This window comes from Danio aesculapii, chromosome 13, assembly GCF_903798145.1.
Source record: "Danio aesculapii chromosome 13, fDanAes4.1, whole genome shotgun sequence".
Lineage (NCBI taxonomy): Eukaryota > Metazoa > Chordata > Actinopteri > Cypriniformes > Danionidae > Danio > Danio aesculapii.
Genome location: NC_079447.1, coordinates 44,497,865 through 44,522,797, shown reverse-complemented (window position 1 = coordinate 44,522,797; position 24,933 = coordinate 44,497,865). Strand labels below are relative to the sequence as shown.

Genomic DNA, 24,933 nt, shown 5'->3' with positions numbered 1-24,933 from the left:
GCCGTTTTTCAACTGAACAACAAATTTTGTTTTTGGTGTCTTGGTCACACTATTTGGAGGGCCGGAACAAATTGCCTCGCGGGCCAAGTTCACCAATTGAATAGCCTGGTTTAAACGTTAAACTTTAATATCACTTCACTTACAAGTTTTGGAGAAACTTTGCTATTAATCTAATAGCGCGAAACAAACCATCAGAAACCGCAGAACGGTTGTTGTCTTGAATCTCCATGTGTAGAACAATAACTTCGTAACAATACCATCACTGCTCAGCTCAAGTAAATCTGCAGCTTGTTTTTCGGCTCAAATAATGTACCAGGCTTTTCATTGGTCCGTTAAGATGAGCTTTTTTTATTGGCTACCGAAGTCAGTGGTTAAAATATTCATTTATTTACAGTACTCTGTAACGAATTGTGAATTTAAAAGTAACGAATTACATTATTCAGCTTAATTTGTACTCAAGTACAAGTAAAATTACTGACTTAAAAATATACTCATGAAAGTACAATTACCCCAAAAATGTACTTAATTACAGTAACGTGAGTAGTTGTAATTCGTTACTCCCACCACTGATGCCAACTAATTCTCACTAGATCATAAGTAGACTGATAGGTCGGGGTTAGGGTTGGGGTTAGGGTTACGGTTAATGTAAGTTGACATGTACTTGCAAAGTTTCTCATTGTCAGTTAAATGTCTGTTGAAGGAGGAGTATCAGCAGATATTAAGCAGACAGTCTACTAATACTCAAATGAGAAGTAATTTGCATGTAGTAGCAATGAAATTTTAATCTACAAAATGTGCACTAGGGACTATCAAAATAAAGTCTTGCCTAACCTTCTTGTTCCAAACTGTTTATTATTATTATGATTTATTTATTTATTTATTTATTTTTTATTTATTTTATAAAGTTGACTGCTGGACTGCTCCATGATGGATATTTTATTTTGTAATATTATTCTTACATAACATTATTTTTATAATAATATTATATTTGATTCTATACTAAATAATATTTAAATAAGTTAAAATCATATAAATTGCGATCAGCATGCAAAATAGGATAAAAAACAATGTAATATATAGTTTATAGGTATCATTTATAATTCTAGATATTTAATGGGCCCCCAGATTTACTGGTTAAATTCGCCCCTGGCTGCAGCTATGCACGGTTTAGCTTTAACCTTAATTAAACACCCATGATCAAACTATTTGAGTTTTTCAGGGTTTTTTTTTTCATCTACAACTGTGTTGGAGCAGAGTAGGAGCTGTGTAATGCTACACTGCTGCAGCTAGATGTCAGTATAATCGACTGTTCAGTGTCAGCGTTCTGTCCAGATCTCGAGCGCTGCTGCTGCTGCTCATCCTGTCATTGTGCGCGACCCAGACAGATCGCTCATATGTGGAGGAGCAGCGTTTCTTATTTTTCCACAAGTAAACAGCAGTGGAAACTGCATTACACACTGACAGGTGGTAAGTAACCTGTAATTCAATATTTGCAAATCTGCTGTGTTTGAATTCACTTAATAACACATTTGTGGATCTATTTTATTTAATGTTTATGTTTGTTAGGGGCTATAGAGGACATAGATCTAACTGCTGCTTCATCTTTAATTAAATACAGTATTTCTATTCCCTAATAGTAAATCTCAATGAATTTGGTTTTGAATGAGAATATTCTTTGGGAAAGAGATATCTTAGCTATTAGTTAGTCATGTTTATTTTCCCTTTCTTTTTAAAATGCTATAGTATTATATAGTTTATTAATTAGAATAGTGTTTTTTATTATGTCAGAAATGGCATCTATTTTACAGATCATTAATTACATTATGTACTCACTGTGACAAGAACTGTATAGATATTGAATATAATATTCATACTCATGTCAAAATTATCTGCTTCTCATAGTCCATAATGTTGTTGTTGGTCACATTTGAACTGCCACATGTTTTAAAATGCTGTCACGTCATGTTTTAAATTTACATGTTTACATTTCTTAATGACACTTATAGTAGGTTATATTCAGTGTTGGGGAGGTTACTTTGGAAATGTAATAGACTACAGATTACAAATCACCCTATTTAAAAAGTAACCAGTAGTGTACCCTCTCAATTATATATAAAAGTAACTTATCTTACATCTGATTACTTTTTGATTACTTTTAAGTTTTCTAACTAAATCATTTTCAAGCATTTATACCAAACAGGTGTGACCTTACAGTAGCTCTGTTTACTGTTAGAATTTCAAAATCTTTCATCACTTAAATTAAGATTATATTCATTTGATTTTAAAGTACAGCCACCACAAAACCAGAAAAAAATGTTTACTGTTTCAATTAGTTGTGCAGGGTGATTTTTGTAAAAAAAAAAAAAAAAGAAAAAAAGAAAAGAAAATCATAGCAATTTTTGCAATTTTTATTTTTAAATTGAAGCAACTTAAATCCAAGTCAATCACATATTAGTGATCAATAAAACTGTCAATGAAACATATGAGGCAGAACTGTTCAGTTCAATTATTTACTGTAAATAATATTCTGTACCAAACAGAAACAAATTATAGTAAATAACAGCAAAAACAAAAAAAATCCAGTAAAACCAGGTGTTACACATTATGTAACACATAATGTAGTATCACTAATAACTATCACAAACTAATAGTAATTACCATAGTATACTTTAGCCTTTACTACAGTAAACTAGAGAGAGAGAGAGAGACCTCCTCTCCCTCAGTCATCTTTCCATCAAGCAAATTTCTAGTGTTAGCCTAATTGGTTGGTGCCAAAAAGTTTGTTGTTGACCATCGAAAAACAGGTCGAAGAAAAAAAGAGGTATTCTCGCCATCATATGGATTTACTTTCATCGGCTAGACACCGGTCTCACAGCTCTGTGAATGCCGGTGCTGTCACTTATTGATCTGCGTTCAGTAAATGCATGCAGCTTGTGTGGACGCTACTGCGTTTAAAATAGCTTCGCTACAGAAAAGCTTTTTGATTTATAAAGTAGCGAGGCTACCGCCACGCTACTGGGAAATGTAGTTAAGCTAGTAGCGTCACTACTTGTAGCGACGCTACTGCACAACAATGTGATAAAATCGCTTTGGCCAAAGGAGTCTGTTGGTGCCCTGAATTTAAAATTTCCTGCAATGAAACCAATTGGTAGACGTGGTGTGCCGCAAATTCAAGCCGCATCAGAATAGCACCGCTTTAATAAATGGCCTTAGCAGAAGGTATAGTGCATATCAAAAACAGGCAAAGCAACAAATTAATATCATTCAACATATCCCAGATTTTTTAAGAAATTATTTTAGATGTAACCCCATTTGTAATCTTTAACATTTTTATAAGTAACTGTAATTTAGTTGCACATTTTTTCTCAGTAACTGTAACAAATTACTGTTACATTTATTTTATAATCATATTACAAAACGCCGTTACATGTTACTCGTTACTCCACAACACTTATTTATATTATATTATATTATTATATTATATTATATTATATCATATTATATTATATTATATTATATTATATCATTCATTCGTTTTCTTTTCGGCTTAGTCCCTTTATTAATCTGGGGTCGCCACAGCGGAATGAACCACCAACTTATCCAGCACATGTTTTACGCAGCGGATGCCCTTCCAGCTGCAACCCATCTCTGGGAAACATCCATCCATACTCATACACCACGGACAATTTAGCTTACCTAATTCACCTGTACCGCACCTGAAACCTATGCGAACGCAGGGAGAACATGCAAACTCCACATAGAAACGGCAACTGACCCAGCCGAGACTCGAACCAGGGACCTTCTTGTTGTGTTTGCATGGGTTTCCTCCAGGTGCTCTGATTTCCCCCACAAGCCCAATATCATGTGGTATAGGTGAATTTGTTAAGCTAAATTGTCCGTAGTGTGTGTGTGAATGTTATGAAGCGGACAGGAGACAGAGGTAAGGAAACGTTAGGGTGTTTATTAAATGACAACAAGGAGCACATGAAGGATAGCCAGGAGGATCAGGAATGATGTTGGGGTCTTTTCCTCCGTGGCTGGGTAACAGGAATACACGAGGATGGACAGCACACACCAGATACAGCTGACAGAGGATGACACAGACTTGGAAGGACTGGAAGACAGGACGATTCGGGAGGACCAGGAAGACTAGGAGGAATACAAAGAGAACAGGTAAGTGAATCGTTTGTTTTAGCTGAGGATGACTACGCTGAGTGGTCGCTCAGTTGTCCGCTTTCGTCGAGACGAGCCCGGACAATGAGCGACTGGAGTGCTGTGCTTTTATCTGGTGCTCGTGAATGTGATGCAGCTGTGTGCTCATTAGAAGTCAGGTGATGGTGATCTTCGTGAGTGGGGGTCGTGAGAGCCTGACCAATCCATGACAGTACCCCCCTCCCCAGGGCCCGCTCCTGAGGGCCGACACCTCCGACGCCGTGGTGGTCTCCCTCTGCCTCTAGGCGCTGGGAACTCAGGGTGGCTCTCATGAAACTCCACCATGAGACTAGGATCGAGAATATCAGCTCTGGGAACCCATGTCCTTTCTTCGGGGCCGTACCCTTCCCAGTCCACCAGGTACTCCAACTGGCCACCACGACGTCGGGAACGCAAGATCTCCTTCACTGCGTAGACGGCTCCTTCTTCTAGGAGCAGTGGAGGAGGGGGTTCCTCTTCGTGGTCAGGCTCTGTGGAGGGAAGAACAGGATCGTGATAGGGTTTCAGGAGTGATACGTGGAATGTAGGGTGAATACGGTAGTGAGAGGGTAATTGTAGTTTGTAGGTGACGGGGTTAACCTGTTCCACGATGGTGAAGGGACCAACAAATCGGGGACTTAACTTGCGAGAGGGCAGTCGCATGCGTATGTCCCGGGTGGATAGCCACACCTTTTGTCCGGGTGTGTATCTGGGTTCTTCAGACCTTCTCCTATCGGCGGTTACCTTGCTTCGACGGACTGCCCTCTGCAGATGTTGATGAGCCTCGTCCCAGACTCTCTCGCTCTCCCGGAACCAGTGATCCACTGCGGGGACATCAGATGGTTCGCCATCCCAGGGAAAAGAGCGGTGGTTGGAAGCCCAGGACGCACTGGAATGGCGTGAGTCCGGTGGAGGGTTGCCGCAGTGAATTTTGGGCATATTCTGCCCAGCCCAAATACTGGCTCCAGGAGTTCTGGTGACCACTGCAGAAGGTCCTCAGGAACCGTCCCACCTCCTGAATCTTCCTCTCTGTCTGCCCGTTGGTTTGGGGATGATATCCAGAAGAGAGGCTGACGGCCACACCTAGGAGCTTGAAGAAGGCTTTCCATAGACGTGAGATGAACTGTGGACCTCTGTCCGACACAATATCTTCTGGAATACCAAATGACCTGAAGACTTGATTAAAGATATTGTCGGCAGTTTCAAAGGCTGTGGGAAGACCTTTCAGAGGGATTAGTTTGACAAACTTTGAGAATCTATCTACTATGACTAGAATACAGGTATTACCTTCTGACGAAGGGAGGTCAGTGATAAAGTCCACTCCTAGGTGTGACCAGGGACGGTTCGGAATCGGCAAGGGATGGAGCTTTCCAGCGGGTAGATGACGTGGGCTCTTGGATTGGGCACAGTCCTTACAGCCCTGAACATATTGCCTCACATCCCTTGCCATGTTTGGCCACCAGAATCGTTGGGATACTAGCGAGAGAGTATTGTTGATCCCTGGATGTCCAGTGCCTAGCGAGGTATGTAAGGAGTGGATCAGATCTACCCGGTGTTCAGGTGGTATGAACTGCCGATGAGGAGGGCATCCCGGCGGAGCAGGGGCTTCCGGAGTGGCAACGACTGGAGGAGCGTTCCAGGTGATCGGACAAATGGAGATGTGTTCGGGAAGAATCTTCGTTGGGAGTTCTTCATGATCGTGATGCTCGTGTAAACGAGAGAGAGCGTCTGCTCTTAGATTCTTGGGTCCTGGACGATAGGAAATGGAGAAATCAAAACGTGAGAAGAAAAGTGACCATCTGGCTTGACGTGGACATAGTCTCTTGGCCTCTTTGATGTATTGGAGGTTTTTGTGATCTGTGATCACCTGGAACGGATGTTTGGCTCCCTCCAACCAGTGACGCCACTCCTCCAAGGCTAGCTTGATTGCTAGAAGCTCCCTGTCTCCTATGCTGTAATTCTGCTCCGCCGGGCTCAACTTCCGAGAGAAATAGGCACAGGGATGCAGTCGGGGCGGTGTATCATGATGTTGAGATAATACTGCCCCGACGCCGGTGGTGGATGCGTCCACTTCCACCACGAAAGGAAGATTTGGGTCAGGATGAGTCAGGAGTGGGGCCCTTGTGAACTCCTTCTTAAGAAGGCGGAAGGCTGCGGCTGCTTCTTTGGTCCACTCCAGTCCTTTGGGTTTACCCTTGAGGAGATTAGTGAGAGGTGATGTAATCCTGCTGTAGTCCTTGATAAACCGTCTATAAAAGTTAGCAAACCCAAGAAACCTCTGGAGCTCCTTAATGGAAGTGGGTTCTGACCAGGATAGAACAGCCTCAATTTTCTTCCCATCCATACGTATACCGGTTTGGTCAATGATGTATCCCAAGAAATGAATCGACTTCTGGTGGAATGAGCATTTCTCCGCTTTGAGGTAGAGGTGATGTTCTCTCAATGTGTGTAGGACCTCCGCAACGTGTTGGCGATGTTCGGCCTCACTCCGGGAGTAAATGAGGATGTCATCTATGTACACTATTACACAGTGGTGAAGAAACTCCCGGAGGACTTCATGAATGAAGTTTTGGAATACGGAGGGGGCGTTGACCAGACCGTAAGGCATGACCTCATATTCATAGTGGCCAGTAGGGGTCACGAATGCTGTCTTCCATTGGTCCCCCTCACGTATTCTTATCAGATTATACGCGCTGCGGAGGTCCAATTTAGTGAAGACTTTAGCTTCTCGGAGCTGTTCCAAGGCGGCTGGTACCAGAGGAAGGGGATATCGGTATTTTACTGTACCGTTATTTAGGACCCTGTAGTCGATGCATGGACGCAGCCCTCCGTCCTTCTTGGCCACAAAGAAGAAGCTTGAGGCGGCTGGTGATTTTGAGTGACGTATGTACCCCTGACTCAGAGCCTCCCTTATGTAATCTTCCATTGCCTGATTCTCTGGAAGCGAGAGCGGGTAGATCCTACCTCTTGGCAACTGGGCATCTGGAACTAGGTCGATCGCGCAGTCCCATGGCCGATGCGGCGGTAGCTGGGAAGCTCTCTTGGGGCAGAAGACATCATGAAAGGAGCTGTACTCCTTAGGAATGTGGATAGACTGCTTCTCAGGAGGGCTCTCGACCGATGTTGCAAACAAAGAAATGGGGTTCCGACCTTGAAGAGGGAGATTTGGAAAACAGGCAGGTGTACATCCAGATCCCCATTTCTTTATCTCTCCTGTGCCCCAAGAGATGATGGGATCGTGCTTCACCAGCCACGGGCGCCCTAGAATGATGTCCATATTTGCACCCTCCAGAACCAGAAATTGAATCCTCTCTTGATGTAACAACCCCACTTGAAGAAGGATGTCTTCGCATTGTCGATGGATACGGGTCGAAGATCGAGTGCACTGGGTTATCGGTTGTATCTGGTATATATGCGAGGACGCCTCAGTACGGAGGTGGAGTTGACGACAGAGGGATTGGGAGATGAAGTTCCCTGCTGACCCGGAGTCGATGAGGGCTGTGACAAGGAGAGAAATAGAGGCAGTAGTTATTTGTACGGTGGTAGTAAGTGGTTTACATTGTTCAATATTCGTACTGAATACACTCACTGAAGTCCGAATGGGACGAAGGGGACACTCCATACGGGTGTGTCCACTGACACCGCAGTATAGACACAGACCCCGGGTCAGCCTCCTCTGTCGTTCCGCTGATGTCAGTCTTCCAGACTCTATTATCATGGGTTCTGGTTCTGGAGAGGCTGTTGACTCAGGCGATTGGAGGAGTGCAGACGAGGGGGTGATGGTGTCCTGTTGATAGGAACGGAGACGATCGGAACATCGGAGAGAATGTTGGATGAATCTCTCCAGACCCATTGTATCATCTAATGTGGCCAGTTGGATTCGGAGAGTGGGTTCCAAGCCGAGCCGGTACGTGGTCAACAACGATCTCTCATTCCATCCACTTGCAGCTGCTAGAGTGCGAAACCGGAGAGCATATTCCTGTGTAGATAGAGTACCTTGCTTTAGATGATACAGCTGCTCTCCAGCGGCTACTTCCCCATCAGAACGTCCAAACACCTCTTTGAAATACTCCGTGAAGGTAGTGATGGAATTCATGACCGGCCCGGCTTGGTTCCAGATCGTCTCAGCCCATTTAAGTGCAGGTCCAGAGAGTAGAGATACGATGTAGGCGATCTTCGACTTATCTGTGGGATATAGAGAAGGTTGCATTTCGAATATGAGGGAACATTGTAACAGAAAACCATTGCACTCCCCCGCTCCGCCTGAGTAGGGCGCTGGTCGGGCCATGGGACTGGAAGGAAGGGCCGAAGAAGAAACTGTGGAGGCGGAAGTGCTCGGTGCTGGTGGTGCGTTGGAAAGTGGAGCTGGTGGCTGTAGAATCCGCTTCAACTGGTCCACCAGCTCTTGAAGGTGATCGGGGGTGCTCATGTTGTCGTCGTTATGGGTCCGGGCTTCTGTTATGAAGCGGACAGGAGACAGAGGTAAGGAAACGTTAGGGTGTTTATTAAATGACAACAAGGAGCACATGAAGGATAGCCAGGAGGATCAGGAATGATGTTGGGGTCTTTTCCTCCGTGGCTGGGTAACAGGAATACACGAGGATGGACAGCACACACCAGATACAGCTGACAGAGGATGACACAGACTTGGAAGGACTGGAAGACAGGACGATTCGGGAGGACCAGGAAGACTAGGAGGAATACAAAGAGAACAGGTAAGTGAATCGTTTGTTTTAGCTGAGGATGACTACGCTGAGTGGTCGCTCAGTTGTCCGCTTTCGTCGAGACGAGCCCGGACAATGAGCGACTGGAGTGCTGTGCTTTTATCTGGTGCTCGTGAATGTGATGCAGCTGTGTGCTCATTAGAAGTCAGGTGATGGTGATCTTCGTGAGTGGGGGTCGTGAGAGCCTGACCAATCCATGACAGTGAATGAGTGTGTATGAATATTTCCCAGTGATGGGTTGCAGCTGGAAGGGCATCCGCTGAGTAAAACATATGCTGGATAAGTTGGCGATTCATTCTTCTGTGGCGATCCCAGATTAATAAAGGGACTAAGCTGAAAAGAAAATTAATGAATGATTAAATATTATTTTAAGCCCTTAAATTTCACTGCATTTTTTGAGTTCTCACATGTATATTTATATGAAACTAAAAATACTAAAAAACATCCCAAATATGGTGACAGTTAAAGTGTAACAGCATGGAACTTAAGAAAGTAAATTATTTGCTTCATCTTTTGACTACAGTGTCCAACAAGTGAACAACTTGAAAAGCCAAAAGGCCTCTCTATGGTTCCAAGTCACTCTCTTATCATGGGGAATGGTTCGATCAAAGGCCATCGGCTACAGGAGACATGTCTGGCCTCCAGCATTAAAGAGACCCCTGTATGGGAGTCTGTGGAACCCCTGAAGATGCGGATTGCCCATCTTGAGGAGGAGCTGGCACGGAGGGACCGGGAGCTCCGTGCACAGGAGAATCAATTACAGAGCCTTCAAAGGGAATTAGAGGCAAAGGTGTCCCAGATTGATAAGCTCCAAGATGCCATCGGGTATAACAGCCTCGGCCGCTCTCCACCAGCACCACTGAGACACAGCCGTAGACTACTGAGTGTGATCAACCAGGGATCCATGCGCTTCCACAGAGTTGCTGTGGAGGTGCATCGAAGGCTAAAAGCCAAAGAGGGCGTTTCAGCAGAACCCACAACAAGGCACTTCTGTCATGACCACAGGGCCCATCGCAGGTCGACTGAGAGACAACACATCCGCAAAGACTCAGGGTGAGTGTTAATGGTGGACAGGAATTGTTTTTTTTTTCAGCACTACTGTACTCAAGTACATTTTTATATATTTTACTTAAAGGTATTGCATGTAATATGTTTTTTTTTAATTATCCATAAACCACTAGAACCATGTTATATAAAATGCTGACTAAAAGAGAATAACTAAATAGAAAAATTAAAAAACAGTGCACGTGTGATAAATATGTATATACACGGGGTCTTTACCTAGTCATTTGTGGCCCACGCTCGCGACAGCATTTTATTTCTCATGTGCGTTCTGTGTTCACTCGTTCCGAGTTCGTTATTCAAAGATAACCTGCAGGGCAATGGGATGGAAAAAAATATTTTTTAAACTGTGTAAACGCAAGGCACATAAGCAGTGCACAAAACTCTCACTGGTATCCGTAGAGACAGAATCAGCATGAACTGGAACCGCGTCTTTTTTTAAAAGAAGATGAGTGGTAAATCCGGAATTCACCATTTCCAGATTCGAAAAGCTCTCAGGTAAAAAATGTTCCTTACATATCATATTTGTGGTGTGTTAGCAGATAATTGTAATCCACATATGTGGGTCCACACGTCAGCTGTGCTCTTATCGCGGGGAAATTGAAACAAAACCTTTGTTGCGGCACATTTTTAAACGCAAAACTAACAACCCATGTCTCCCAGCAATTCTTCTACTACTTGTTAGAACTATGTTTCAAGAGTTCACACTTAGCTGATGATTAATTATAAGCTTGTTTGGCATGCTGTCCCGGGAGAGAGCCCTGAGCTCTTAAGATCCTCGAGCCCGGGGCTCCCTCCCGTTGCAAGGCGAGAAGGGAGTTTGAGCTCAGGTAGATCTCGAGAACTCCCCCGCTGTAATAACCAATGAACAGCCAGTGATTGCTCTTGAGAGATAACCATTTACTAGGAGCATGTCTATAGTGCCGGTTTGGATTAGTCAATTAACTTATGTTGCATGTTTTTTGGACGGTGGGAGGAAACCGGGAAACCCGGGGGAAACCCGGGGGAAACCCACGTGAGCACGGGGAGAAAATGCAAACTCCGCACAGAAATGTCTGCTGGTTTGGTAAAGCCTAGAACCAGAGACATTCTTGCTGTGAGGCAACAGTGCTAAGCACTGGGCCACCGTGTCACACATCTAGGAAGAAGGAGGAGTAGGGGTGGATGGGGGGATTCGTCAAAACGAAGATAGCGGTGGTATGTAACCCAGGGTATTTGTAGTAGCTTAGGAGTCGTCTGATTGGTGCATTGAGAATTGGATAATGCGGATCCAGCCGCTAGCAATCATAAGCACGTGATCCTCTCAAAATTTGTTTATAACTAAACTTCACTAAGAAACACAACGTTTTGTATATCTGAACACTGTAACAGGTAAAAAGTCTCTTCAAAGCTAAAACATGTATATTAATGAAGTTGCATCTCAATCACAAAAGAACACTGATTGGTTCGAACCAAGCCTTTCTCATGAATTAATGCTAAAAACTCAATGACGTCACTTTGTACCAGCTGGTGCATACATGCAATCTCCACAATGGAATTTACACAATGATCTCACCACCGTGACCTAATTTATTTTTAAACCTGAAGAACGAATTTGCTCAAAACAATGCAAAACAACCAATTTTCACTTTTTAGTGAAATATATGTCTCCCAATAGTGTTTTTAGCAACGTGGGACATATATATGACATATATAAAAATGTGTTTGGGTGTTTTGTAATGCTTTAAGGTACTGTACCAATAGGCTTTTACTCAAGTGTTTGGTTTGTGTACCTAGTCCACCTCTTAAGACTGTGCTGAAACTAATTACACCACTGGATTGTTAGTTTTATTATGGAGTCACTGGAATACTGACTCTCCAGGAAGGTGGAGACAGTAATAAGGTTTAGCCAAGCTTTTGTAGCATCTCCATCCCCAGAGTGGACTTGAAAGCCTAAATTACCATACCACACTCTGAAGGGGATGGAGTGGCTCAAGAGAATACAAAGGCTGGGCCATTTGTATGCATGGACAGGAATCATTACTGTTTTAATTAAACACGCTCTTGATGGCAGTCTACAAATGTTCATCAGAAATTCATTCATAAGACCCATTTTAAGTCAGTAGACAGCCCTTCCTGTTTCAGATATGATAATGAGATGTGTACATATACATATAAACTGTGTAGCACTGTAGATGTGTTTTGACGTGCGATCTGTCATACAGTTCCATATTTACATTTTTTTTTGTTAATGTATGAAATAAGTGAAATAAGTGCACGTGCCCCAGTAAAAATCACCAGTGCCCCAGTAAATTCTTTGAGATAGGATTTACTATATATGCAAAGTGTGTTTATTAAGACTGGTAATCCCGGAATAAAGACGTAATTCTCTGCAACCAAACCAACGCTGGTGAAAGTAATGTGTTTAATCAAAAAGCAAACTCACGCATCTCTGCATGTGCGCAGAGAACCATACTCGCGCGCCTCACACAATGCTCTTGCTGGACCCTGACGCGATGGTCTTCTCCTGGTGCGAGTCCCGGTTGTTAACATGCACGCGGAAAAAAGTCCTTGCTGCTCACGCGCGGCCAAACCAGTGTAACAGCCTTTTATGCAGAAGCGATGGCATGCAGTGAGTTTTGCAAGTCGACAAAACTAAGGTTTTAATGATAGGGTGATCTTACTAAGCATCCTGATAGATTTTTGTATAAAGTAAAAAGGAGGGATGACGAGTCAGGGAGGTAAAGACTTAATAAACCTAATTCTCTGGCATGTGTCCAAGTCTAAAGCAGGGTGCACACCAGAAGTGCCCCTCAGCGGCGCGCCGCGTAGCGCCATGCAGCGCCACGCAGCGCCATACATTTCAGAATTCTAAACATAGGTTTCTATCAGGGTACACACACCGGCGCCACAAGTCGGCGGCTGTCCATGGCGCCCAGCCACGACTCAGGACACTGTTCATTTCTCTGCCGTGCCACAGAGCGCCATCTGATTAGTTTCATGTTAGATATCATGCGAATGTCCGCGTCTGGTGTGTGATACTTTTAACTGTCATGTGCGCGCCGTGTCGCAGCGCCGAGCGGCGCTTCCGGTGTGCGACCTGCTTAAGACAACAGATTATTCTATAAAACATCTTTTTTTGTATTCTTTTTTGTAGAACTGTCTATAGAATTTCATTCAAATTAAATTAATATTCATGCAAAAGATTTCTTAAATGATCTTAGCAGGGCCGCTGCTGGCCAAAATGGTGCCCTAAGCAGAATTTTGCAGTGGTGCCCCCACCAAAACCACAAAAACACATACACAAAAATATGCATTGAAACATGTATTTATTTATGTGTATTATATATATATATATATATATATATATATATATATATATATATATATATATATATATATATATATATATATATATATATATATATATGATAAAATGTTTGGAATGGAGTTTTCCTTATTTTCAACCATTTACAAAAGGTCATCAATAAAACAAAAATTATACTTAAACATTAAATAAAATCTTTACATTAGAAGATAATGCTTAACATAAATAAACAGACATGTCTTCTGAAACTAAGCTGTAGGTTGTGTGATTCCTTCAAAAGGCTAAAATTAATTCTATATTATTTATCCATTATTCATTCATTCTTTTTCTTTTCAGTTTAGTCCCTTTATTAATCTGGTGTCAAACCAACACTGGAAAATATTTATCCATTATGTGTAACAATATGATATACATTTTGTTGATGTGAATTTTCCTGAATTCAGCAGCTATATTCATTTCATGTTGTAAGGGTGCCCTCATGGGGTGTACAAGGGAACTGCAGACATATGTATTGTACATAGAAATATGTCTATGGTATCAAAGATGAGGCAACACAGTGGTTGCTATGATACATGATGCACACTGTGGATTATTAACAGGAAAAAACTCTCAGAATTCTGACTTTTTATATTAAACAATTGCAACATTATATATCAGAATTGCATGACAGAATCTAAATTCTGACTTTATGACTCGGAATTGTGAATTTATAACTCAGAATTTGAGTTTTAGAACTCTGAATTTTTAGTTTTTCTCACGCAATTCTATGAAAAAAGGTTGTAATGAATGAATGAATAATGGATAAATAGAATTAATTGTATCCTTTTGAAGGAATCACACAACCTACAGCTTAGTTTCAGATGGTCTGTTTAGTGCTTTATAATTCCCAATGCCTTAGTTAAAAAGAATTATAGTCTCCATAACCCACTCAAACATCTTTTTTTCTCTTTTTTTATTCAAAGTTGGGAACTGGCTTCTATAGAAAACGGATTGGTTTATTGTGGAAAAAAAGTATTTTAACAAAAATAAATTAATGCCTTACCATAGCTCAAAAACAATGAATGGCAGCAAAGCACGAAATTAATTCACATAAACTGAGTTTACACTGCGAATCAGGCAGATTGGTTGGAGTTGTGGCGATGTTTAGGGTTAATTAATTCGCCTCGCTAATTTAATGTTACTTCAAATAAAATATGATTTTCAGATTCACAGACAAATGAACATACCTGAAAGGGATGCACGGGATTCATCTTGTGGTTTTTTTTTCTTTTTCTCTTCTCAGCCCCAGACTGTTGTTGTCTTTTCCCGAGCATTGTATTGCATTTATCTATCTGCTAGCAGCCGCAAAGGCGCGAGCACAGGTGGACCGGGCCGCGTGAATGCGCGTACGCGCGCATGCACGCAAAAAATGTCTTGACACGTGTCACATGTTTTTTTGCGTTCATCATGAAATGCATTTAAAATATAAATATTTATTATTTTGTATGTATATTAATTCTTTTGTTAATATTAATATACAAGGAAGAGATTTTATTTGTTTTTTGAGCACCGGAGATGGTGCCCCCCTTCGGAGGTGAGGCCCTACGCAGCCTGCGTACTCTGCGTATAGGGAGCGGCGGTACTGGATCTTAGCATCACTCCAGTTGTTACTTTACGTTGTTTTCCAGTTACATTTAGGATTAAATTCTGTTATTTATTTAGAATAATAATTGTATAATAATACAATAATAATAAACAATAATACTTTTTATTTATAATATATATATATATATATATATATATATATATATATATATATATATATATATATATATATATATATATATATATATATATATATATATTTTTTTTTTTTTTTTTTTTTTTTTTTTTTTTTTTTGAGGGGGTGGGGGGCGTGCCCCATAGAGCTTTATGTCTAGCAACACCCCTGAGTGAAACATATTTCATATATATGATTTAATGAAAATGTTTTACTCATCTTCAAGTGGTTCCAGACCTTTAAGAGTTTCCTTATTCTGTTAAACACAAAAGAAGATATTTTGAAGAAAATAGAAAAACTATAACCATTGGCTTCCATGATATAGGAACAACAAAACTCTACAGAAGTCTGTGGTTACAGGTTTCAATATTTCTTCAAAATATAATATTAAACAGAAGAAAGTCAGTCAAACAGGTTCTGAACATGTAGGGGTGAGTAAATGATGACAGATTTTTTTGTTTTGTTTTAAGTGAACTCTTCCTTTAAATCACAATCTCTTTATTTGGTTAATAATTGGTAAATGAGCATCAGTTGTTGTTGTCAGGTCCTGTGTTCCATGTTTTCGTCATGTGATCCTCCCCCATGCTTTCATTCTCCATGTGCGTTTGTTTTCATCATGTGACCCTTTCTAGTTCTCGCAATTTGTTAATGTTCATCAGTTTCACCTGAGTCTCACCCCTGTTAGTTTCCATCATGTCATGTGTATTTATATCCCTGTGTTTAGTCAGTCCTTTGTCCAGTATTCTCAGCTGTGCGTTGTCGTCACTCCATGTCATTCCTTGAATGCTTACTTTCAAGGGTGTATTATAAAGACGATTTGAAATCTTTAATTCAACAGTGTATTAAATTAAAGGCAGTGTGAATGGTTCTGACAGGAGAAACATTCATTATTCATCTCCTCCACTTAAGTCAGCAATGATGTACCATGCCTTGAAGAAAGGTTCATCTAATTAAAGTGTGCCTTACAAAAGGAGATTTTCAGAGCCAGTTGTTTAAACTGAAAAAATAAACATTTACCACCTTATTTCAATAATTTATGTATAGTGGAGAATGTTAGAGCAGCTTACAATGTGTTATGATTATCAGGGATCTAGCGGTTGCAGATCGCTAACGGACTGCAAATCTGCCATTATGGATTACAAGATCCATTCATGCACCACACACACTCACAATCGGTTCCTGATCAAGACTGATTGCATACACACAGCCGGAGGATCATTACGAACTGATTACATGGACTTTAAATACAGCACACACACACACACACACACACACACACTTCATGGCCGAGTCTTGTTTATCTGTATCTGTGAATTAAAATTTTCCTTGCCTTGCCTTCCGTGTCTGACCTTTGCTTTGTTTTGTTTGTTTTACGTTGCCTACTGCCTACCTTCTGACCACTTGCCTGTTACTTTGACTACGATTCTGGATTGCCTGTATACATCTGTTTGCTCCTGTGTTGACTGTTGCTATCCTTCCCTGTTCAATAAACCTGTGTTTAGATCCGCACTCTCTTGTCCAGCGTCACTTCACGTCACACAATGATAAAGAGTGTATGTGGCTGAGCATTTCCCGAGAGCTGCGGGCAGGTAGATCAAAAATGGCAGGTAGATCAAAAATGACCAGGCAGACCACAATACAGGCAACATCGCTCTCTCATGCGGCTCTCTCTTTCAGTTGGAGAGAGGCGAGTTCTACCCCATGGGCTCTAAAACATCTTGGGGAGCTTGTAACATTTGAGGGGATGTTGGAGTGAGAAACGGTGTGGGGACTGAGGAACAGTTCAGCTTTCTTTTCCTCAGATGATTATCGAGGCAAATAGCTTGGTCCATCAAAGTCTCGAGGTCCAAAGCAAGCTCTCTGGTAGCTTGGTCATCTTTAATTACCTCCGACAGCCCATTTTGGAAGCAGACCATAAGTGCTTCATTATTCCAGCCACTTCCTGCTGAGACAGGTTGGAAATGGATGGTGTATACGGCCACACTACCACTACCTCGTTGAAGCGTGGGGAGTCTCTTAGAGGCTTGCCAGTCACTGTGAGAGTAATCGAAGACCCGCTTAAACTTCTCTTTAAAGGCCGTAAAACTGGAACAGAATAGAATCTTACCTTTCCACATTGCAGTGGCCCATGAAAGAGCATTACCAGACAGCAGGGTGATCACATATGCAATCTTGGCCAGATCTGAGGGGAAGGTAGATGGCTGTAATTCAAAAGTGAGAGCACGTTGTTTATTGAGATTATGTGGTCTGTTAAAGTGTTTTTAAACTTTTTTCCGTAAGGCATGGCTTTCGAAGATGATGGCATGAGACTCTGCCAGGTTGTTGCGCTGATGCTTGTAGATGGTCCCAGTTTACTAACACTTGTTTGGGTCTGTTATTTCTTAGCATCTTCATAAGGGTGGTATTGTTTTAAATGATGAAACAGGTTTGTGGTGTTGCCTGTTATGATGGCACGAGTCGTCTGCACAGTTTGCAGTGCACGTTGCTCTGTATTGTGTCGGATTGCAAAAAACTATGTAGCTCCAGACTATTGAAGTTTAGTGACATTCATTGTCAACAATGTCTGTGACTGTGACCTTAATTTTTTCTTACTCCTCCAAGTGCAACTAACACTGTATGACTGTAAACTTGTACTATGTGCCACATCCAAAAGTGCAGGCTGCAAAATGCTTGCGCAGCGTTACGCATAGTGCATAAACATTATCAAACACTTATTGAACTGTCATTATCGTGTTATCGTAAAAATATATATTGTGATAATTGATATCGATTATCGTTATCGAATTATCGCCCAGCCCTGAGTTAGGTAATGTACTTTCTGTTTTTTGTACTTTTTAAACAACTGTACACAATACAAGAAAATGTCATCAAGTTTGTAGGTTCCCCCACTTAAAAATATATATTTTACAATTACTATTATTATAAACCAACCTCAGTATTATGCAGTTAAGGTTTATGCATCAGTCTGCTAAACTCCTAAACTGACCAGTCACCACTTACAGTCAGAAACTACCTTCCCATCCATTGTTTGACTTTCCAGCTCCACGAATAAAAGCCTCCACTGTGACATCATAGTCATATGGCATTCTGACATATATAGCTGCTGGAGTGTACATACGAAGCAAACTCGCTCCCTCTGTCAGAATCGAGGGGTCAAGGGTATGTAAGCTTCCCCCGTTTACTTGATGAAGTGGAACACTCTTTAAAATCTTGCACTGAGGACAGGGGACTGAGTTTCCCCATGACAGGAAGTGTGTAGAGAAACTTGTTCATGGAAAAGTGGAGTGGAATGGAGAATGGAGAGTGATGTGCTGTGAGAGACTAGGGATGTCTGTGAGAGACTAATCTTGTGCTGTGAGAGACTAGTGGTGTCTGTAAGAGCCTGGTGATGTCCTGTAAGAGACTATTGATGTGTTTAAGACCAGTTATGTCCCAAAAGAGACTAGTGGTGGCTGTGAGAGACTAGTAATGTCCTCTGAGAGAATAGTTATGTCTGTGGGAGACTAAAGATGTACTGTGCAAAACTATTAGTAGCAACAGCAGTTATGTCTGTGAGACATAACCACAAAAGCCACTCTCCCAATCTCTCTCTTTTAGACACAATCTGCACTTTTTTTAATCCACTTTTCCTCCAGTTACATCCTCTCTTCAATCACAAACCCAGTTCTCACTTTTTACTCTTAATAGTTCACATATTTTGCAGTATGGAAAAGTGACCGAAATGGCAGAATCCTGAAAGATGTCTCTCTGAAAAATTATCTATGGCTGGTGTTGGTTCAAACGAATTTTATTATGTTAATCTTAAATAACTCTGTTATTTCTGTGTTTTAAAATGAAAAGACTTTTGATAACACAATGTAATCAAGCTGTTAGTTAGGTTGCTTTTAATTAGTGATAATTACTTCAGTGAGAACCATTTTAGGAATAAAAAGTGTTATTTTATTTTGATCTCCACTGTGCATAAATAAATTCACATAATAAATTATCAATTTTACTTACACATTTATACAATCAGAATCTCCACTGTATATAAAAATAGATTTTAAAAGTTGATTCTTTCTTTTTCCTCTTCTTGTAGCACTAAGAAACTGATCAATGAAGCCCTCATGAAGAATGACTTCCTGAAGAAGCTGGAACCTCAGCACACTAGAGAGATGGTGGACTGTATGTATGAGAAAATCTATGGGGCTGAGCAGCTGGTTATCCAGGAGGGAGAGCCAGGGAACTTTCTCTATGTGCTTGCTGGTACGGTACAGGCACTTTGTGCTTTCATATGTTTATATCAACATATTTTAGTAAGGAATGTGTTCTTTAAATGTCATTTTGCCCATTTTTGTATATTGAATTGTCTTTGTTCAGAGGGCTTATTAGAGGTCATTCAAAATGGAAAGTTCCTGGGTCAGATGCGTCCTGGAACAGCCTTTGGAGAGCTGGCCATTCTCTATAACTGTAAAAGAACAGCCACGGTCAAAGGTAGATTTTATTGTGCTGGAATATTCTTGTGTTTAACCAAAATGTCTAAAGGGATGGTTTACCCAAAATTTAAATTCTGCCAATATTTAAAAACACAGGAGGGAGAACATTTTGGGTGAACTATTTTCATTTTCAAAACTGTTCATGCAGATTCAATTAATAACACGACTCTTGACCAGCACAAACAGTTCAGCTCACCTCCAAAACTCACTCAGCACAACAGTTCATAAATGTCTCAAAATAAGTTTTTTATCAAACCACAGACAACAATTTTCATTCAGAAATCATGCTAAAACCACAAACAACAGAAAGTAATTAACAACATAATTAGTTAACTTTTATTTTTGATGTTTTTGAACATTTAATGTACATTTGTAAGTAATTATACATTTTCCACCTTTTCACAGTCTTAAATGTGCTAAAAAATGTGTGATAAGAAATAATAAAAATTTGTAGCAGAGACTTTAAAAGCTTCAGAAAATATTTCAAATTCGCTAAACTGCAAGTTAGAGAGGCCAGCTTTGGATCTATCAACAAATCAATTCCTATTATGTAATCCACTTTAAAATATTGATACATATGAAAATATTGACAACATGCTGTACTTACAATACATACTGTGCATCTGGAAAGTCTTCATAGCGCTTCACTTTTTCAAAATATTTTATGTTACAGCCTTATTCCAAAATGGATTAAATTCATTTATTTCCTCAGAATTCTACACACAATACCCCATAATGACAATGTGAAAAAAAATATTTTGAAATTGTTGCAAATTTAATCAAAATAAAAAACCTGAAAAATCACATGTACATAAGTATTTACAGCTTTTGCTGTGAAGCTCTCAGTTGAGTTCAGGTACATTCTGTTTACACTTATAATTCTTGAGATGTTTCAGCAACTTAATTAGAGTTCACCTGTGATAAATTCAGGTGATGAATGATTTGAAAAGGCATACACCTGTTTATATAACGTCCCAGGGTTGACATTGCATGTCAAAGCACAAACCAAGCATGAAGACAAAGAAATTGTCTGTAGACCTCCGAGACAGAATTGTCTCAAGACTCAAGGCTGGAGAAGGTTACAGAGAAATTTCTGCTGCTCTGAAAGTTCCAATGAGCACAGTGGCCTCCATCATCCGTCAATGGAATCACCAGGTCTCTTCCTAGAGCTGGCCAGCCATCTAAGCTGGGTGATCGGGGGAGAAGGGCTGTAATCAGGAAGGTGATCAATAACTCAATGGTCACTCTGTCTGAGCTCCGGAGTTCTTCTGTGGAGAGAGGAGAACCTTACAGAAGGACAACCATCTGTGCAGCAATCCACCAATCAGGCCTGTATGGTAGAGTGGCCAGATGGAAGCCATTCCCGCTTGGAATTTGCCAAAAGGCATCTGAAGGACTCTCAGACCTTAAGAAACCAAATTCTCTGGTCTGATAGCACTAAAATTTAACTCTTTGGAGTGAATGCCAGGCGCTACGTTTAGAGAAAACCAGGCACCGCTCAACCCTAGGCTAATATCATCCCTACAGTGAAGCATGGTGGTGGCAGCATCAAGCTGTGGGGATGTTTTTCAGCAGCAGGAACTGGAAGACTAGTCAGGATAGAAGGAAAGATTAATGCAGCAATGTACAGAGACATCTTGAATAAAAACCTGCTTCAGAGTGCTTTTGACCTCAGACTGGGATGACGGTTCATCTTCCAGCAGGACAATGACCCAAAGCACACCACCAAAATATTAATGGAGTGGCTTCACAATAACTCGGTGAATGTCCTTGAGTGGCCCAGCCAGAGCCCAGACCTAAATCCTATTGAACATCTCTGGAGAGATCTAAAAAATGGCTGTACACCATAGCATCCCATCCAACCTGATAGAGCTTGAGAGGTACTACAAAGAGGAATGGGCTAAAATTCCCAAAGACAGGTGTGCCAAGCTTGTGGCATCATATTCAAAAAGACTTGAGGCTGTAATTGCTGCCAAAGGTGCATCAACAAAGTATTGAGCAAAGGCTGTGAATACTTATGTACATGTGATTACTTATGTACATGTGAATTTTTTTCACATTGTCATTATGGGGTATTGTGTGTAGAATTTTGAGGAAATAAATTAATTGAATCTATTTTGGAATAAGGCTGTAACATGTGGAAAAAGTGAAGTGCTATGAACATGTTCCAGATGCACTGTAGTTCTGTTATCATCAAAATATGGTGATCTCATCTATTCATGGTTTACAACATGGTCAAAAAAAACAAATGGCTGAAAGTAAGAATATGTTTTTTGCCGGTTGTGTTTTTTGCCGGTTGTATGAATGAGAAAGTGTTTGGGAATTTTTTTTAAAAATAGTTAATTGCATGCATTTTGTGTGATATCAATGAAAAATTATTCACAGTTTGCTCTTCATAGACTTCTTTTTGGCTGCTCGAGTGAACAGTTTTAAAAATGTAGCTTCAGAACTGCACAATGCCTATTAGCAGTTGGAAAAAACTGTATGTATATATGCGTGGGTTGGACAATAAAACTCAAACACTTACCAATTTAGTGTTTCATGGCTAAATTTGGCCAGTTAACTCACCAACTCAAGAGCAGAGTGTGAAGGTTTAATTAGCAGAGTAATAGCACAGTTTTACTTAAAATATGCATTGCATTATAACATTATCTGTGACATATCAAAGTTCAAAAAGAGACAAATTGCTGGTACACGTCTCGCTGGCAGATCTGTGACCAAGACAGCAAGTCTTTGCGATGTATTAAGAGCGATGTATCACCTCAACTTCCCTGTTTCTACTGAAACTGATAATTGGGAACTCCACAGAGTCAATATACATGGCTGGGCTGCTATAGACAATCCTTTGGAGACTCGTGCCAATGCCTAATGTTCTCTGATGAGTCCAGCTTCACTGTCTTTTCCCACATCCGGGAGAGTTATGGTGTGGAGAAGCCCCAAAGAAATGTCCACCCAGACTGTTGCATACTCAGAATGAAGCATCGGAACGAATCACTAATGGTTTTTGCTGTGATATCATGGCATTCCCTATGCCTAATTCTTGTGCTAGATGGTCCATCACTGCCAAGAACAAGAAACATTCTGGAGGACCATGTGCAGCCAATGGTTCAAACATTGAAGGTGGTGCCGTGTATTAGGATGGTAATGCACCAATACACACAGCAAGACTGGTGACAGAGTGGTTTGATGAACATGAAAGTGAAGTTGAATATCTCCCATGGCCTGCACAGTCACCATAAATAAATATTATTGAGCCACTTTGGCGTGTTTTTTGAGGAGCGATTCAGGAAATGGTTTCCTCCACCAGCATCATGTTGTGATGTGGCCTCTATTCTGCAAGAAGAATGCCTCAAAATCCCTCTGGCCACTTTGCAGGACTTGTATCTGTGATTCCTAAGATGAACTGATGCTGTATTGGCTGCAAAGGGAGGCCCTACAGCATATTAGTGAATTATTGTGGTCTTAAACCAGGCGTTTTAGTTTCACTGTCCAACCCCTAAGGATGGGTGCTAAATCTGGGGGTGATGGGTGCAGAACAGATTGTTTAATTGTATTGGAGTCCACTAAATACTGTGTTGTAGATGATATATGGTCGTTTTTCTTTTATTGTGTGACCTACTTTTATCGCAGATATTGAATTAGTGTCATAGTGGTGGATTTGTGAGGTGGAAATGTTGGTGATTGTGTGTCATTAGCTGTGTCTCAGTCCCATATCTGGGCTCTGGACCGGCAGATGTTCCAGACTATCATGATGAGATCCACTCAGGCCAGACACGAGGAGTACTTCAGCTTCCTGCGCAGGTACATTTATGCCACTAACATTTGTGCATGTTACCAGCCACACACACAAACACACATCTTTGCATGGGTGCTTTAATGCACATTCAGGGTAGATAATAGTATTATGTTTTTCAAGTCCTATTATAATAACTTTACTGTAAGTAAACTGATGTTGTGATGTAACTTTTACAATAATACTGGAAGAATATAGGATCAAAGATTACATTTGCTGATGCAGATAGCATTTCTGTGTTTTTTTGTTATTTTTTAATTGGTTTTATTTATTTATTTATTTTTTTGTTATTTAAGGTAATTTTTAAAGGAGCTATTAGTAAGTATCTACATGTACTTTTTTTCAGCTGTTAACAAGCATTGTGAAGTACTGAAGCTTTGATGTTTTCAAAACTGTTCAGACAATCAGTATATGTCGAACAAACTATTAATATTTCTTCTAGTTATTGTTGTTTTCACACGAAGTGCAATGAATTTTGCAAAATTCCCAAACACTTTTGTTATTCATACTCTAGAAGCAGCAAAAAAAATTCATATTAAGCACATTTATAGCATGCTAACAAACACATTTCAAAACAGGTAACAACTGTTTCAAAACATGCATTTTTGCTGTATTTATTTTGAAATAAAGAAAGTATTAGCAGAAAATTACATTCAAAGTTGATTGCAATTTCAAGAGAAAGTCTATTCAGGATTCCTGCTTAAGTGTTAGTTTTGTTTTTTTTCAAAGGATAATCTGGAATTGATTTTGTTAGGAAATATTGATCAAAGAATGCAGGTTGGTGATGAAAGAAGAGTGATAAAGTGATAAAGATAGTGACAGTGGGAATCCATGGAGAAAAATGGAGAAGTGTGTTTTGAATGAAACAACCCAGGCTCATTCTGATTACGTACCCCTATATACATTTCTGGAGAGCGCCAAATACGTCCCAGGAGCTATGTTTTTTTTGCAGTTTTTGTTTTTGCGAATCCACAAGAGACCACTGTGTACGCTTCTTCAGATCTGCTTTTTCTAGCGAGTGCCATTCGTGCCTGCTCTTCTTACATAAATCCACCAGAGGCTGCTGTTGACTGACTGACCTATCGATTCCCTCACCCTTCTCCCTTCCTAAACTTCAAACAATCGTGTTTTAAAAAGCACCGATTGACCAGCACCCACCCAGTTCGCTAAACCCAACCGACAGTGGTTTCAAAAACAACCCATAAAAAGAAAAACCCTCACGGTAGCCTGATTTTTACCACATTTTCAGATTTTACCACATTCTCACCCTGCCACTGGACAAACTGTTAACTGTGGAAAAGCCGTGCACATGGAGGTAAGCTGTCATCTGTTGAGCACAAAAAAGAACAGCGTCATACCACCCTGTAGAGTTCGTTTTAAAGACAAAATACATCCATATGTTCCTCTGGCTACATAATTCGTGATCTCCAGTAAAGTATATACAGAAGGGGTACCTTTTCAGAATGAGCCTATGTTGCAACCAAATGTGTGTTTTCTGAATGAGAATTGTTGTGAGTGGTTTGTCAGTGTCAGTGGTTGAGGCCTATATGAACTGTTGTGGTGGTCTAAGTGAGTTTTGGAGGTGAGCTGAACTGTTTGTGCTGGTCAAGAGTTATACTGCT

At 40.6% G+C, this 24,933-nt stretch overlaps 1 protein-coding gene across 1 annotated transcript in view; it reads left to right on the top strand.

The window, feature by feature from the left end:
- Positions 1-1,376: 1,376 nt before the first annotated feature.
- Positions 1,377-24,933, top strand: part of LOC130239796 (cGMP-dependent protein kinase 2) — a 56,230-nt gene continuing 32,673 nt past the window's right edge. The window contains exons 1-5 of the mRNA XM_056471121.1: positions 1,377-1,467; positions 9,439-9,968; positions 19,122-19,288; positions 19,403-19,516; positions 23,214-23,319. Coding sequence (XP_056327096.1) covers positions 9,481-9,968; positions 19,122-19,288; positions 19,403-19,516; positions 23,214-23,319 — 875 coding nt within the window. The 5' untranslated portion in view covers positions 1,377-1,467; positions 9,439-9,480. The remainder of the gene's footprint in view (positions 1,468-9,438; positions 9,969-19,121; positions 19,289-19,402; positions 19,517-23,213; positions 23,320-24,933) is intronic.